Source organism: Crassostrea angulata, chromosome 4, assembly GCF_025612915.1.
Source record: "Crassostrea angulata isolate pt1a10 chromosome 4, ASM2561291v2, whole genome shotgun sequence".
Taxonomy (NCBI): domain Eukaryota; kingdom Metazoa; phylum Mollusca; class Bivalvia; order Ostreida; family Ostreidae; genus Magallana; species Magallana angulata.
Window position 1 is genome coordinate 11,922,088 of NC_069114.1, and position 18,270 is coordinate 11,940,357.

The 18,270-nt window shown below is 28.8% G+C and overlaps 1 protein-coding gene and 1 long non-coding RNA gene across 2 annotated transcripts; one reads left to right on the forward strand and one right to left on the reverse strand.

Annotated features, from left to right (window-relative positions):
- Positions 1–948: 948 nt before the first annotated feature.
- LOC128179606 (uncharacterized) lies at positions 949–15,207 on the reverse strand. The gene is made up of 4 exons (XR_008243108.1): positions 15,144–15,207; positions 2,806–2,885; positions 1,525–1,635; positions 949–1,154 (listed from the first exon to the last, which is right to left on the reverse strand). It is a non-coding gene; the product is annotated as an uncharacterized LOC128179606 (long non-coding RNA).
- Positions 11,280–13,246, forward strand: LOC128181346 (uncharacterized). Its single transcript, XM_052849710.1, has 4 exons — positions 11,280–11,293; positions 11,475–11,668; positions 11,896–11,985; positions 12,125–13,246. The coding sequence occupies exons 1-4, from the start codon at positions 11,284–11,286 to the stop codon at positions 12,554–12,556; spliced, it is 726 nt and encodes a 241-aa protein (XP_052705670.1). The 5' UTR covers positions 11,280–11,283; the 3' UTR covers positions 12,557–13,246.
- Positions 15,208–18,270: the final 3,063 nt, after the last annotated feature.

Consider the following 18,270-nt stretch of genomic DNA (forward strand, 5'->3'; position numbering starts at 1 on the left):
GGAGAACAAACTGAACATGGTACACAATGCAGCCTTTAAAACCCAAACACTTTTACCCCAAGCCTTTCCAAAAGTTAACAGAAAAGTAAGATAAAGAAAGAGAACTAAGAATACTTTTTAAAGAGTTTTTTTATTGACACATTAACCTGTGTCATTACTTGGAATACTATGAAAAAGAAGTACAGTGTACTTTTAATGTAATGTAAAATGTTCTTAAAATCTTACAAAACGATTCATTACCGATTATAAAAATATAATTAATTTGTAATGATCAAATTGTTTTCTTTCTTTCTTAGATAATTTTTGTGCATGGGACATATGCAAATTTTACACTCGTACAAAACCTGATATCAGGTGTTCTTAGAACATTCCCATACAACGAAAAGAATCTAACAAGTCTCCTCCGCAACGGTAGGTGTACATTGTACCAGGTCAACGAAAAACTACAGTGTAAAAAGATAAAAAAGAGAAAAAAGTGGATAGACTTTCGTAAGTCTGGAGCTTGTAAAATAAATGATATTGAACGGAATAAAACAACACCAAAGGAATTACAAGCCTTGGACCAAGCAAAATCTGCTGCTGTTATTTTAGTTGAAACATTGGAGTTTTGGGAGAATTGTGTTTTTGAAAAAAAGAGAGGCCGATTAGTGATTGCAAAAAAATGCAAAAAAGTAAACCGAAATATAAGAAAAAGAAACCGTCTTCGGAAATCCCGCAGAAGAAAAAACAGGAAACACAAAAATTCAAGAAAAAACAAAAAACAAAAAAATATTTTTGAAAAGAGAAAAAATAGAATTTTTCTGACAAAATAAAATAAATTTGTTTAATTTTTATTTTAATCTTCCAAACATGTGTTTTCTTTTACAAAAAATTCAAATGAAAAATAGTACATCTATAATTGCTGATTACCTGATATTTTTCATTATGCTTAAAATTTTCATCCTAAATATGTAAATTATATAAAGTCATTAAAAAATTTCCTAACATTTTTATGTATATCGCAATGATATTAAGCTTTTCAAAAACAAATGTATTTATATAAATATAAAAGTTGATAATGCATTTATCAAAGCTTGATTTTATATCCATCTCAAATATTGAACGTGTAATGTTGTATCACATCTATTTATTTTGTCTTTATACTTGGAATAAATCTATAAAATAATTAAAGAAATATTGTTATTGTTTATTTTTAAAACAAGTAATTTAACTTTTTTTCCTTTAAAACATGTACATTGATTATCAGATTAAATTGCCGGAAAAACAAATATATTTGCAATACTAAAATGCTTTGGTTGCCCTAAAATGTTTTCCGGAATATATATGATATGAGAAATACCATTCCTAGGTAAGGCAACTTTGTCTTTTTCTAATAATATGCATAGCCTGATTAAGAAAAATTGCTCTTAGAACATGTAAAATTAGGGTTTGAACGAAAAAATCATATCTACATCGGAAGATATTTAATATAATGATAAGGGTAATAATAATATAATGAGTACATTTTTACGAAAAAGTAAATACCTTTTCTGGTTTTTCGTTGCATGTAATTTCTTTTATCAATTCCAATTTCGATGAATCGTTCACTGGATACACCAAGAACTCCTCTGAGACAACAAGATTGTTCCGTCCCTCCTGAATTTACAGGGTTTTGGGGTAAAAAAAAAAAAAAGGTCACTTGATTTTTAAATATCTCTTGGAGGTCTGCTGGATGTTTTTTTTTTAATTAGAATGCAGGTGAATTTTGCCTTAGTACTGAATTAATGATATTGGTTTAAAGAAAACGTAATTCATCGATTAACGTTTGTTATTGGGAGTCGTAAGGTGAATAAATAAAGCAAAAAGTTTAAAACTGAGATAAGGAAACGACAATTTTCTAAGAAGAGCGATGGTGTTCATTCCAACGCGTTCCATAAATCTTAGGTGTAATTTGAGCGAATGCCTGTCAGCCCATCCTGTATTATTTATCATTTACCAATAAAGCCATATTGTAGCACGATCACGGATATTACGATATTTAAAAAAGTATCTTTATTGCAAATATCAAATTAACGGATCATCAAAGAGGTTTATTCTGACCAGTTATACATAATCCCGATGAACTAAGAATTCATGATTTTTACATATATTTTGCACAGCAAATTACAGCAGATATACCCCCATAGCACAAACTAATAACTAAAACGTAAAATATTAAGAGATTCTGTATGATATCACAAACGTTAAACGCTGTTAGAATGAAATGTTACAATCACAAGCTAAAAATCAAGTGCATGCTTGTTGCTGCTACAATAGATCTTTCGTGTATTTCAACTTACCCTTACTAAAATACAGTAATTTTGAGGTATAAATTACTCTTCAGACAAGGCATTAAGTTAACAAAATGTAAATTTTTGCATTAGATTAATGTGTGGGTTTTTTTAATATATAGTCTCCCTAATGGTTCTCATATTTTTTCACAACGCGCTAGGCACACAACGCATATATTTTAAAAATAATGATTCAATGCTGGAATTTGTTTAATAAGCTTTTTCGAATTCATTATAATTAATTTAGTTTAGTATAGTATAGAATCATTTAAATTCGTGGGGGCCAATTTTATTATATTGTGATCTTTTTTTTCTACCTTTTTGCTTATTCCTGGGGATATAATTTCATTTATGGGTCAGTTTTCAGTATCATTAATATAACTATTTCAAATTATGTTTTCGTCAAGAATGTAAATTTGTACCCACGAATACCCCGAATTTTGAGCCACCACAAATTTCAATGATTCCACAGTATAAAGAATCAAAAACCTTTTACCTGCATAAATCGTTTTTCATTAAATTCTATCCGGGAAACTTGTGGCTTTAATTCGTGTTCCTGTACAAATCGAACTGAAACTGAAAAAGGAGGAGATAGATTTAAAAACTACCAACAATATTATTTTATTCGCTGTGTTGTTTATTTAGCATAAGAGGGTGCATTTTAGTTTTTACGAAAATACAATATTTATATAATATGTAATATATATATTTTTACATTTAATCTATTTTTGCATATATGGTTTGTGAACAGCTACTGCAGATACACTATCATAACACAGAGAGAGGGTAAAATGATATAACATTAAACGTGGTTAAACTGCAACGTCAAATGCAAAAATCAAAGTTCACCCTTGTGGATGTAATGAGAGCACTTCCATTAATTTGAACATGCCTTACGGATAATACTGTTTTGTTTAGGTATAACTTACATTTATAGAAATGACAATGAGTGAAAAAATTACATATTAGCATTAAATCATTATTTTATGAAATATATAGTCTCATAACTACATCAACGTGCAACAAATTCATAACGCGTTAACGCATGTTACTGAATTTGTATGCACAGGGAGGGCTACAATTAAAAAAAAAACATATCTTTTAAAAAATAACGAGTTACAACTAAAATATATTATTTCTTAAACCGATATGTACAATAACATAGTAAGTCGTTATACATGTAAATTCAATTGTTTTATAGTATTCGTCAAGAATTGTGGAATAAGTAATATAATCCATCGTTTTCAAATATTTGTCATTTTTCCCTTGAGATCAGTGTAATTATTCAGTATGTCTGGGTCCTATACCAATACATGCTTAAATTAATTTAATGATGTTGGCGTTAAAAATATTTCTATTTGCTATGATAAACATCATCTTTAAAATTCTTTTTGAATTCAAGCAAATGTTTAAATATTTAAATGGAGGACTCATGGTATAGAACCCATCCCTGTAAATAGGGTGGACTATTCTGCCCATGGGAAAATGTTGGATACAATCTTGAAAATAACAACCCTCAATCAGATAATACTTGTACGATCAAGATTATATAAAAATAGTTTGAAATCAAATGAATATTTATTTTTATAGTTGGACATGAGGTTAGGTTATGCTTTGAACACGGATATAGACGCGCTAATTTGAGTACCTGCATAAATTAAATTGCTTCATGGGAGACATCCCCTATATGCCTTTTCAGGTTTTCGTTGACTATTCTTGATGGAATTTTCAACAAATAAAAAATATGTTCAACAAAATTTACTCTAGAGTGAGTTTTCATGTTTGTCGATGAACAATGTTCACATGTAGTTGTAAACAAGGGATACGATATCTTAAATAATAAAAACAAGAAAAAAGTCAATATAACGGGATATTACATCGAACAGAGAATATATCTAAGTCGTATGTACACGACCAAAACAAAACTAATCATACAATCATGAGACATCATAAAACTTTTACGATTTCTTTTTTAATCTGAAGGACACTTACATGTATAGATATAGAAAAATCGAATTTTACCCTACCAACATCTACCTTGGAATTGGAAAAAATAGTCTTATGCTGTTTTTATTGTTTATATCTTTATTCCTAATAGGTAAAAAAAAGATATGAACTAAGCTTGACTATCATTCTGCATATTTGAGGAGAACCATTTTTATGATCAAATAAGAAATCAAAACGTAAGCCATTATTTTTTTAAAGAAACCAAATGCAATGCTACCAAGAAATGCATTCCTTTATATTTTGCTTTGATAAATATTGAAATACTTTCAACAAAATAAAACTGTTTTAAAATATTGGACATGTCAAACCGTGTAAACATTAGAATTTGGGATCAGTTTATAAACTTTGCAATACTAGTTAAGTGAAGGGTTTATGGCTTAATACACTGTGTCAATTAGTATTTCAAAATTTTGAAGTTATCAAAACTATTCGCTGTAAAAAATGTAAAATTTCGTAATTTTTCACCTCTACGGGACTCAAAATCAGTTTGTAATATCAGTAAATTCGTTTTAACCTACTTTGTCATAGCAGTAAAGCAAAAGTTTGTTATGAATCTTGCCGGGGATTCCACAAAACTTTGCTATATCCAAGATTTGTCTGTATATGTATCAGTGTTCGTGCTACACAAATCTTGACCCATATATGTGCCGCAATTATAAGTAAACAAGTGCTTACATAGGATAATCTTTTCAAAAATACACATTCATTGGTTTGTAAAGCTTTCAAAATATTTTGAAAACAATTTAGTTTCAAAAAGTGTGTATAGCATTCAATACAAATATGCACCAATTTGGAGTAGATGAAAAACTTTAAGGTCAATATCTAGTAAAAAGTAGCCTATAGCTACAGATTGATGAAAATCAATATATATTTTTTAATGATGCTTAATGACAAAATGTTTGTTTGAAATGGTATGTTGGGGCTAAATATTTGGTAAACACAATATTTTGGAGAATCGTGCTATTAGCTGTCGTGTTCCATGAAATATTTATGAAATATTAAACAAAAAACTTTATATAATATGAGTTGAATTTGGCCCCCATAATTTGCCATTTTTGAAAGTGTTTTGGGCACAATAAAATGTTATGTTATTTTTTAGAAGAGTTGAAATAAATTATTTTTTCACCGAATTTTTTTTTATTTATTTGCACTCACTGGCAGTGTATGACGTTAGAAGGGACGCCATTTCTATAATAAAGTCAAAATCAGTCAAAAATTGGCATTTACTTTTAACGAATGGGAAATATAGAGCGCATGCTCGAACAAGGAAAATTTTTCTCTCACTTTTTAATCTTGGCTAGATACATCTCTGGTTAAAATATTTTGTTTGTTCAAGCATTCATGAGCTCTATGTTTTCTGAAAGAAAAACTTTGAAAACAAGCTGTTTTAAGCTAAAAATGCAAAAATGGCGGGAAAAGATTGTCTTTACGAAGTTGTGTTTCTAAACTGCGGGCAGGTGAATCAAAATGAAAGTAATGTAGAAACATCACATATATTTCTGTACAAAGAAATCGAAGAATTACAGTAAAATGATGATGTTCATTTAAGGTCATATAATGTCAAATTGATTTTTGTAAATTGTTTCATTTTCTACATAATCCTTTTGAAGCTATAAAGTAGGGGGAACAGATTTATCAAATCAATTATGAGGTCAGAATGGTTCAACACAAAAAGACACCTTGGATTCATTTAGTAGATATTGACTTTAATTTTGGGTGTTTTTTTTTTTACAGTAAACCTCAGTGAATCCATGTATCTAATTTTTATCTATTCATTCTCTTTCCCAGATATTGCAATTTTTTTGGATAATAATCATGTGTTATCACCAATCATAAGAAATTATATATATATAAGATAGTCTAATACAGTCTTATAGGTAACATTAAAAATATTTACCCAAAGTATTCTGCTCTGAAAAAATCAATATAAAAATGTAAAAAGCCATATTTTTAACCCTAAAAAATGAATCAATATATTACAATGTCAAAATTTGTATTTTCCAAAAAATCGTTTTGATGCCCTTAAAAAATAAAGATGTACAGTGATGGTGCAACCAATCCCCTGCAAAGAATATTAACATTCAATCAGACCCTTTTGTTAAGCAAACTATTTAGGAACGCTCCTTTTTCATTTTTCCAATTACAACGGGCAAGCATCTGTTGTATTAATGATTGCCATTGTCATAAAAGCAATATATGTAACTTTATGTATGCTCTTTCATTTTTTTAATCTCAGGTAAATACAAGTTTCATAAAACTGAGAACTAACGATCTACCAATTGGTGAGTATATTGTTTATCATAATATTTTATCAATTCAATTATTAAAAAAGGCATATCAAAGATGCCTTCAATCAAACGTTGTCAAGTAGGTTACATTATAGAAAAAGTATGTACTTATGGATTAGAGAAACGGTTAACAACGTCACAAATACAAAGGTAAATGGTCACAACATTAAAAAGATATAACATTTATCATTTGATCAAACGTATTCTCAAAAATTAAAAGTCATTTGTAATATTATGTTGTAAACTGTATTAGATGGCAATGTGGTTTTCAGTGATAGGCGGAGGGTAAATCCGACAAATTTGGCGATTCCGGTTAAATGAAAATAACTCTATTACTTATCAATGCCACTTTGAATTTTATTAGAAAGGTAAACACTGATATTGTTACATGCAAGTTATGCCAAGAATTTGCAAAACTGATTCTAAAAATGTTGAGCTGATGAAAGTATTTTCCCGTATATGTGGGTCAAGATATTTAAAGAATTTACCAGTTAGAAGGAAGGGTGAAATTGTATCCTGGTTTATTTTTAGAATTCAATAAGGCTATTTAGCATGCCCTTGACATTGATTTTTCTGTAATACATGCACCTTTACATAGGTAAAATTTCATTTTGCTCATTCATATTCTTTAAAAAAAAATTTCAATCCATTGCATAAACATACTATGGTTGAGAAACTAATCTATATTTTTAATTGAAAATGATGAATCAATTTTCAAACGGGATGTAAATATTTGAGCATTGCCTTATCAATAATCTTTATTTCTTAACTGTTTAAAGGTTTTAAAAGCTGATCTATTACTTAACTTACATCAAGGTAAAGTCAATATAAATTTTGACTTACTGCAAAACGATATACATGAGTAAATTGCTCCTTTGTGTACGTTATAAATGTATTAAAAAATTGAATTTATCAGAATAAATAAAAAAAATAAACTCTGAAAATGGTATCTTTTCTAGGTTTTAAAGTTAATATATTCCAAAAGAAAAAAAATCATATATTTGTGTGAGGCCTATAATGGTTTTAGTATCAAAATGCATTTGGACATTTTATTTAACATTACAATAAACAACTTCATTCAACACAGAGAATAACTTCAGGTGTAGAGATCGAAAAATTTGTGGCACATTATGTTGCTGATTTAGTCAAGAGGTGTCACTGACAATAGTCAACTACATCACTTAGGTTAAAGCTATTAACTCTAATTTGATAGTATCCAAGTATGTATGTACAATAACGAAAGGTACTTAAACAGTTTTTATCAATATTTTCGTGATAAAAAAACTTGACTCTTGATATAAGACACAATAATATGCATCATGTTTCACTGATTCATAAGGATGTAGTTCTCTAGGATTTCATGTTTGGCTGTTTTCATTTAAAATCTCAGGTAAACGGCCCTGAACGGTAACTGTCATATATGAGCATGGTGATCATCTTCTTTTTTAATATTTTACTCAAATGATTGCTCAGGTTGAGTTTCCTTTTAAATGAATAATAATATTTAATGATTGGATAGATCTATGTTTACTATGATATTTGTGAATATATCTCAAAAATATATATGCAATCTGTATGTCCATCTAACTACGTGCTGCAGCTAAAACATTCGATCACTCGATCAAGAAACCATGCAACAAAAGGGTTGCATATCGAACACTTATGAAGGCTTATTTCAACTTCTTTGTCTTATAGTTACATGTTAAGAAAGAAAACTTTTGTCAAAAATTATAAAAACCTAAGAAACTTTTTTTAAAGCGACTAAGGTGAATAAAGATTTTTACTATTTATGCATTATTGTAAACTGCTCTTCAAATGCTACATTTCTATGAAACATCATAACCCAAAAATTTCCAGATGTTCATTTCCCATGACTAACTAATTTATAACTGCTTAGATATATTTCTACATACTACTCCCTCAAGCTGGCCGAATTCCAGTTAAGTTTGCCATTCACTTTACCTTCAGTTTAAAAGTATGAATCATGGTGATTTAAATATTTGTACAATGCGTAGAATGCAAATACATGTATTCCAAGAATCGTAAACATTATTGTACACATACTTTTTTTTCAAATTACTTCCCTATGCTATGCCGATGCTGTAATATTTGAATTACTACTATTACTTAATCTCCCACTACAGCAACGACTTCTACTTACAACTCTTACTACTACTATTATTATTACTACTGCTACTACTACTACTTCTATTGCTACTACTAGTATTACAATTAGTACTACTACTAATTACTACTACTAGTAGTACTACTACTGCTACTACTACTACTACTACCACTTCTACTACTACTGCTAGTACTACTACTCCTACTACTACAAGTACTACTACTACTACTACTACTACTACTACTACTACTACTACTTCAACTACTACTGCTAGTACTACTACTCCTACTACTACTACTACTACTACTACTACCACTACTACTACTACTACTACTACTACTTCTACTACTACGACTACTACTACTTCTACTACTACTACTACTACTACTACTACTACTACTACTGCTAGTACTACTACTACTACTACTTCAACTACTACTGCTAGTACTACTACTCCTACTACTCCTACTACTACTACTACTACTACTAATACTACTACTACTACTACTACTACTACTACTACTACTGCTAGTACTACTACTCCTACTACTACTACTACTACTACTACTACTACTACTACGACTACTACTACTTCTACTACTACTACTACTACTACTACTACTACTGCTAGTACTGAAAACAAAAACAAATTTTGGCGAAAAAAGAATTTGACCCGGGATATATTCGTTTAAGTATGGATAACTATATTTCATTTCTTAAAATCGCAGATTTCTAATACAAATAGACACAATTTCTTAAAGCTTAATCCCTGTTTGTAACGGTTTTTTTTTACCATAATAATAATTGGTTGAATGTATATCTAATTAAATCGTCTTATTAGTGCTCCGAATTTTTAATACAATTAAGCCTGATCATTTCTCTACCAGTCATTAACATTTATATTTAAAGAGAATGACTTATCACCAAATAATTGTATGCTTTTTTAAAACAGCTTTGCAAATTTTGCTATAGATACATGTATCACAAACATATATTTTTATTATTCTTTTTTTTTTCAAGTTAAGGATTCTCCCTTTGGATTAGCTACATGTATGCTAAGAAAGCATCATATGCCATGGTACTGCAAAAGATGTATATGCATTTTACTCTTTATTTTAACAAAGATAATTACAATTGCTTTTTGTATTGACTTAATTTAGATAAAGACAACACATAAGAAAACTTTCCACTTGATTGCATAAACATCTCAGAAATTCCGTAAATTTAACAACCTGTCAAATTTAAAAAGCAGACATCAGTCTATGTGTATTGCATAACTGATAAGAATGATTCACTGAATCCCTCAGGTATTTATTTTTAATTTTACTGCACTATTGCTTGAAAATTTATCTATCAATCCATCCATCCACTCATCTATCTATCTATCTATCTATCTATCTATCTATCTATCTATCTATCTATCTATCTATCTATCTATCTATCTATCTATCTATCTATCTATCTATCTATCTATTTATCAATCTATCTATCTATCTATCTATCTATCTATCTATCTATCTATCTAACAGCTGCAGTTATATTATCTATTATCTGGTGAAAATATATTTCATCAATTTTGGCATATATCCCTTCAATTCCAAGTGTGGTCGTTCTAGCAATATCAGTGCATGAATGAAAAATATCTGGAAATATACCGTCAGACAAACACACCGATTGCCTTCATAAAAAGAGGTTACAGCCCTCTAATATAATACTGAAAGACGTTTGACTATTGAAATAGCTCTCCCACGAAGTTTATATTAGTTTATTATTCTCAATACAAAGTCCACATTTCCTTCACATCAAGAAATGAAATTGTCAAATACTTATCATATAAGTAATGTTATGAACATAAAAAAATATAATGCTGACAAAAAAAAAGTTTTATATATTTTTTTTTCTATTGCTAATACATACATAACTAAATAATAGGAAATTAGTAAGCTCTGAATGCACTATTGTCAAAAACATTAATTGCACATATATGCAGAATGTCGAAGCAACGTACCATGAATAAGAAATTAAATATGTGAGGTTATATGCAAAGTTAATTATCAGGAACAAGATAGGATCTTAACAATGCGGAATACAGTTATACGTATTCCCAATGCAGACAAACATTATGTCAGAAAGTGCATGATAAATTAAAATGCATCAACAATAATTGTATATCTATGTAAATATTCTCATTGTACCAATGTTTAATAGTCTCGGAGTATTTTTTGCTGTTGTTTCTAAAGAGGATAGCCTCCGTATTTAAGCCTCTTCCAATATGAAAATTCTGCTTCAAAATAAACTGAATTAACAACAAAACAGTATAACGTTAGAATGCACTATTCTTTTATATGTAAAAGATTAAAATTGTGCAATTATGGAAAATATTCAAAATAGCATTGGAAAGCAAAATCAGGGCCTCATTCATAAGAAAAACCCTTAAAATAAATACGGATATAGTAGGCGATTTACAGTCCGAGTAATTTGGTATTTCTGAAACTTCCACTATAAATATAACATCCGACAATTTCAATTTTATCCGACCGTGTAATGAGGCACTATGGATTATGGTAACATTTCCAATTAATAGTTTACATTTTATTAAATCATAAATTAATGTTTGCAAATAATTTATCTCAATTAATGAAAAAAGCATACGTAAAATAGATTTTGAGTCTTGCACTGAGTGACCTAAAATATCCTTACCTGGGAATTTTTTAAATGTTTAACAAGACGCTTTATCTTTTTCAGCATTTACGCTATATAGTGCTTTATTGATAGCTGGTTGTTTTGCACGTTTGGTTTTAACTACAAATGTGTGCTCTATGTGCCATGGAGAACAAACAAAAAACATTTCAAATTGTAATCACAGCGTCCCTAAGGATAATGTTATTCAGAATATGGATTCGTTACTATCGGATATTGACAAATTGATAGAAAAGGAGGTAAGAATTTATCCTAAATAAGATGTTCTGATTTGTAATAAAAATATTTCTCTTTCTCCAAATAAGTCTTATAGATTTTATTGCTCTTCGACTGAAAAAAATGTTTTGCAAAAAAAAGTCACAGGAAGACATTTTGATTTTTTCAATGTTATTTTCGTTCATAAAAAGCGAAAGTAAAACAAGGTTATACAAAAATTGCTTATTCCGTGCTCTTTTACTGCAAACAGGAAGAAAAGCTCAACATGATAAAAACAAGTGAATTTTCTAAAGAACACTTGCCTTGTCGATTAAGGAAACGCAAGAAAATCCACAAAAAGGTAAGAAACTGGCAGTTTTTCTTTGTTTAATTCTAAAAGTTTACGTTGAATGCAAATAAAGTATAGTTTCTTTACTAATGAAAGAAAGTTACACCTCTGTTAAGTGAAAATGTTTATAAAAATATGTTTCATTTTTCAGATTAGATTCATCCATGAAACCTATGAAAATTTAACATTTGTATATCACGTGCTGGAAAGAGTTGGCGATGTCTTTGACATTAATGGACCAAATATCTTGAAACGTGTTAAAAATCTGTTGTGCCTAATGCATCAGGAAAATAATAGATTTCATTGTCCAAAGAAAGCATTAACTTTCAGTGCTACAACTAGTTGTAAGAAAAACAAAATTAAGTCTTTCAAAAAAGGACGATCAAAGTCTGCAAAAAATTGCTCTGAATCTAATAAGTGTATTGAACGCAGAGCTTTGGTAGGTACTCGTACGACTCTTGAGATATTGAATAATACTCTTTCGTTTTGGAAGGATTGTGTTAGATATAAGAGGGGCCATCTCTTTTTGAGGCGAAAGTGTAGACGTAGAAAAAACAAGAAGAAATGCAAAAGAAAAAGTTAACACTAAAAAAGGAATTCACAATCACGAGGAAGAAGACGAAAACCAAAACTTTCATTATATATAAGGCATACTGATTACCGTCAATTATCAGTGCTTATACCTAAAGACAGTTTTGCATTATCTGTGATATTTGTTTATCATAAAAAAGGCAGCAAATTGTACCATTAATTACAAAATGCATGAATTATATAATATCCGACTCATTTTATAATTATATTATATAATACCTAACAGACCCTTAATCTTTTGTATTTCTTGAAATTATATTCTTTTTGCTGTTTTATGCCATTAGTTATGTTTTTTATGTCTATAACGTATAGCTTTGTTGTTAAGAATCGTCTAAGAGCAAATATATACTTTGAATGATAAAGCAATTATTGTATCTTATTGTGTTTAGCACGCAATCGTCAGTAAAAACATCTTTTTTTTTAAAGATTAAGTATTATGAAAATAGTTTAATCGTTGAATAAGATTACTGAAATTGGTTACTTATGTATTTCATGGGTAATAATTAGAGCATTAACAAAATATTTAAACATAGGACGTTTTATAGCTCATCTTGGTAATTATATATTGTTAAATATATACATCACAGTACTGGTTTCGATTGATGTAAAATATGTAATTTTACATATCTCTACTAATCTTAGTTTATTACTGTTTAAGATTTCAAGACTAAAATCTAATACAGAGAAGCAGAAATTAGATTAAAAATGCAAGTATTAAAAGATTTTGTTTTTTTGAATTTAAAGTTGTTAACACTAATCTGACAATTTTAGAGGTATATCGTCTTGCTTTTTCTGTATAAATCCGTCGCACGGTATAACACCTATTTAAGTTTCTTTGTGTAGGTATTTCAAAAGATCCGTCTATAATTCATTCATGAAAACTCAGTTTTCTCTACATACATGAATCATCTGAGCTAACAAGGTGTTTTATCAGTGTCGATGAGAATGGAAGAATTCATTTGACCTAGTTCATTCCGCCCACAACCAGGTCAAGTTACCGAAAGAATTTACCTGTGCTTATTTTCTATTTATAAAGAGACAGAAATCCAACTTCTATTTATAGGATTTTAAGAAAACGTTGCGCACGTTTTCCGAAAATTGCTCCTCGATATAGGGGCGCTTATATAGTAATAACCCTGAATTTCATTCTCAGAGAAATGCTTTGATCTGATAGGAGAATAATGTAGATATAGTTTTACTTTCTGCATATATTTAGATTCTAGAAATTTCCAGCAGTCTATATTAAAAGGTGTTCTATAATCGTTTGAACTTGTATAAGAAACTTTATTGATCACCCAGTAATATATGCATTCATTGAGAAAAAGCAGTGAAAACACATAATATAAAAAGAAAATTAGCATTATTAGAAATATTACTTTGGTATTACTTTTCATCATGAAACATTCGTGTGTTATAAAGCATAGAAAACTGATAACCTGATAGCGTTGACTATCCAGGGATGCATAGCTTCATTAACAAATTGACACAAAAACGCATACAATTTTCAACAATTACCTAATAATTTAATAAGACAACCTTCAACTGACATAATTTTATTTATGTATGCATATACCTTATTTGATATTGCAGAATATTCAATTAAACTTAAATTAAAATTTGTTGTTACAACACAGCTTATAAAACTTTCTTTAAAGTTAGATATTTGCAGAGAGGCTAATTATAATAAACTTTAATTTATGGTAATACATAGCTTAATATATCTTTGAAGAGATATGTAGAACTTAAAACTGAAATGTGTTAAGTTTCATCGGTTCAGATAAAGGAACCAGTGTTTTTTAATGATCGGATGAATTAAACATAGATCAATGTTATGTAATATCTATGTACATATGCAGCATAAATTCATATAAACTTTAATAATTTTGTCTCCAAAATCAACGGTACGCCTCGCCTATTTCCTGATGTATTCTAAAAAAGTTTTTCCCTACGCTGTATTCACCCATCACTGACGGGAACTGGCGATGAAGGATGACAAACAATGACAACTTCCAAGAAAACCATGATATGAAAACTGTTATATAATATCACAAACTACAAGTTTTTGGAGAGATGGGTAACAGTCGCTTATGACATTTCCCATGTGACAGCACTTTTTTTTTATAACTCTCTATAATTTTTATAATTCTCTAATAAAATAATTCTAATATTAAGGCAATTCTTTTTTTACATTGTTTTAATAGAAATCAATATTTGCACACGAACGCAACCAATCCGTTTTGAAGGGTAAGGATTACTGGGCCTATTAATTTACATATTTATTGAATTCATTTTCAAAAGATTAAACACGATACTATAATAGACTGTTAGATAAGAACATTAAAGCAAATTGCATTATAACTACGATATTAAATCGTGAGAAAAGGAATCAATACGGTACACAAATAAAGATAAATTTAATGCAACAATGACGCATATGGTCTTAAACAATCGGATATCACAGTTGTTAATGAAAGCGCTCAAGGAAAGGTCAAAAGATATATATAAAGAAATATAGAAATGTATCATTTCAGGAAGTATGTTCATTGCTATAGTGTAGATACAACGACAAAGTAACATACCTCAATTTCTTATAAGGTTATGACGAAATTGAACTTTATCTTGACAACTCCTTCCATGTACCTGATAAGAACGACGAATGAAATTTTACTTTCACTTTCAAATTTATTTATAGAAATCTTTTAGCACACAATGTACAATAGTGTAACTTATATTTAGAATAAGTTTCGGAAATGTCCACAAAGCAAATCTTATTTACATTGGTCAGCTAGAAAACCAATAATTTCTTTAAGAGAGAGTAAAGAAATTGATTGGATAAAAATTGTTGAAACTATTTTAAGGAGTTATGTCTAAAAAGATGATCAATTATGAATAAATCTTTATCAAAAAACCAAAGATTTAATGACAATATATAAGCAGCTTTTTTACAAATATATTATATCTCCTTGTTTCATATCCAGTATGAATTTATACATATGCATTGTTTGAATACAGATTGAAGTTGAAACAAACAGAATGATTTAAAGTGATTAAAAAAGTTTTTACAACAATGCATTGAATATGCTTTCATTTCCAATTACTCTCAACATTTCATGTCAAACAGAATGAAAAAAATTAATTAAGATATCTAATTTGATAAAAAGTACCTTGTTCTTAGACGAAGCGCAAAATTATAACGGTACGAGAAATGATAATTATTTGGAAAGAAACAGGACATGTGATCAACGGAACGGGACTCGTGTAGGATAAAATTACTGTAATATCTCTGGTTATTAGAAAATGAACAAATGTCATTGTAAGAAGTTTTTTTTTCTTTATTCAAATTAATACTATATTACTAAAATTCAAATTTCCTTTAACAAACTCTCTAACAATATATTATCGTCTTCTAAAATTACGTATTTAATTAGCTAAATAGCTGATTTAATATTATCATCGGTATCATTTATTAAGATATTATAATATAACACACTAATAAAGGCAAATCAATCTATATTTGAATTGATAAAACGTTTCTAAAAAAAAAACCGCTTCATAATCTAAAACTTTACTATGGCGCAAAGTGTGAAACAACATTATTTTAAAGAATCAATAATAAGTTTACCCAACAGATAAAAGCACAAATGATTAGGTAATTAACCTATATGTTTAAAAAAGATGCATGTACTATAATCTGCTTATAATCGATTTAAAAAGAACATATTGACATCGAATTAGCCTCGGAAAAACATAAAAGTGTCCAATGTAAAAATTGTTCACGCAAATAACGAATTTCATAACTAGTATTAAGTTGCAGTATTTTGTATCAAAATGTGTTTTTTTAAATTGTTTTTGTGTTTTTTTTAGTAGCAGTCTGCTCATTGATTTCTTAAATTTTTTTATGCATTAGGCCAAATATACATGTATATGCGTTAAATTATTTATCTATGAAATATAACAAAACATTGAGATAATTTATACATTTTAGGAAGAACAGCTAATCAGCACTAACGTAGACATTCCACGTAGTTGTATTACAGGCAAAATAATAAAAAGTATTGGACGAATGATCAAAACGGTCACTTTTAACTAAAAGGAGAGTTACAACAAGTATAAAAAATGACAAATAATAAGTGAATAAGTGTTTAATTATACATTTTCGTACAGATATATGTGTATTCTCACGTTGTTCAATCGCTGTTCTTTGTAGTTTTTCGCCGGTCAATTCAGTCCAATTCAGTTCTTATTAACTGTTCAGCTGAGTAGGCCATCAGTACAAATAAATATTAACGATTACACATATTTATAGTTAAGTTAACTGGAGAATGTAAGAAGAATTACATTAGCACGTAAAGTCGAGAAAGTTTTCGATCTATGTGAATGTGAAGCCAAAATCGCGTTTAATGGAATAAGGACCAATTTTGTTGTATTTAAATGCTGTAAAGTTCAAATGATTTTTGTTAAGGGGCACATAAATTTATTGCGGTGGTAGATATTTAGCTGTGATGCCAAAAAGGATTAGTCTGGCGCTTTTACGGTCAATCAACTTGTAAATATTCCTAAAACTAAACTTTACTAAAATAATCCCTAAACTAAAACATTTTGACAAACATTTTTTTATTATTTTTCTTTGAAAAAATTGTGTTTGTTTAATTTGATGTTTTCCAGTAATGAATGTTAATTTTCCTTGTTGACTTCGTAGAAGTTCATTAATTTTGTTTTATATTTTACTTTTTTTTCGAAAATAAGACTTTTAGATGATAGCAAGTCTTCAAGGATGTACATCTTTTTGGTTGTAATGTTCAAACGTTTTAAATATAAATCTGTGTTTCTAAAAGGTAATGTTTGGGATATACTGATATTTTTTATAGTAATTATATTTGTTTCAAATCGCTTTAAAAACACCAATCGTTAGTTTACGTAAACTTTAAAACACAAGACCTCTTTATCGTTTTGTTCCCTTCGTTTCAATATTGCTGATCACAACAAGATTTATTCTTATATGCATATGCACTAACTATGATTGATTGTAAAATTCTAAGAAAGGAAACGATGTCACACCTTGTGTCACAATAAATGTTAAATGTTGTTAATTGAGAAAAAACTCATTATTATATAGCTAAAAAATAGACCCGTTTTATGTGCGTATACGGAAATGTAATTTCTCTAATTGTTTTGTTGACATCAAATGTTTTGGCCAATCAAATTGATACAATATCAAAAATCTTTTCCTAATATTTGTTTCATTGGTCAAATTTATCACCGACCTTCCGAAGAACTTACTGCAGTAATTAAAGCATATGCTTGTTAATTTCAGAAAATTAACTATATTATACTTGCATGAACTGTCACATCGACTACATCTTTTGATTTCATTCAAATACGCGCGCATGTTAAAAATATAAAACTGTTTCATTTAATACAGGAAATATATATAAATATATCTATGAAGCCATTTCTCCTCTAAGCAGTATATGATGTGAAGTACAATGCATTTACTTCACCGATTCGTAGAGTGCAAACTAATTTATAACCCGTACATTTCGTGAAGCTACAGTCTTGTGCTAAAATAAAACACGCGGTAGAGCGTTATAAAGGGCTGCTTCATGTGAACAAACAACAAAATTAACAACAAAATTTAAGATTTAAAAAATTAAAAAGTAAAACTCAAAACAATGACACAATATATCTTATCAATCAGTGCATTTA

Coding starts and splice junctions, on each gene's coding strand:
- LOC128181346 (XM_052849710.1), top strand. Junction 11,669..11,895: donor ACAAATTGATAGAAAAGGAG/GTAAGAATTTAT, acceptor TACTGCAAACAG/GAAGAAAAGCTCAACATGAT. Junction 11,986..12,124: donor GCAAGAAAATCCACAAAAAG/GTAAGAAACTGG, acceptor TTCATTTTTCAG/ATTAGATTCATCCATGAAAC.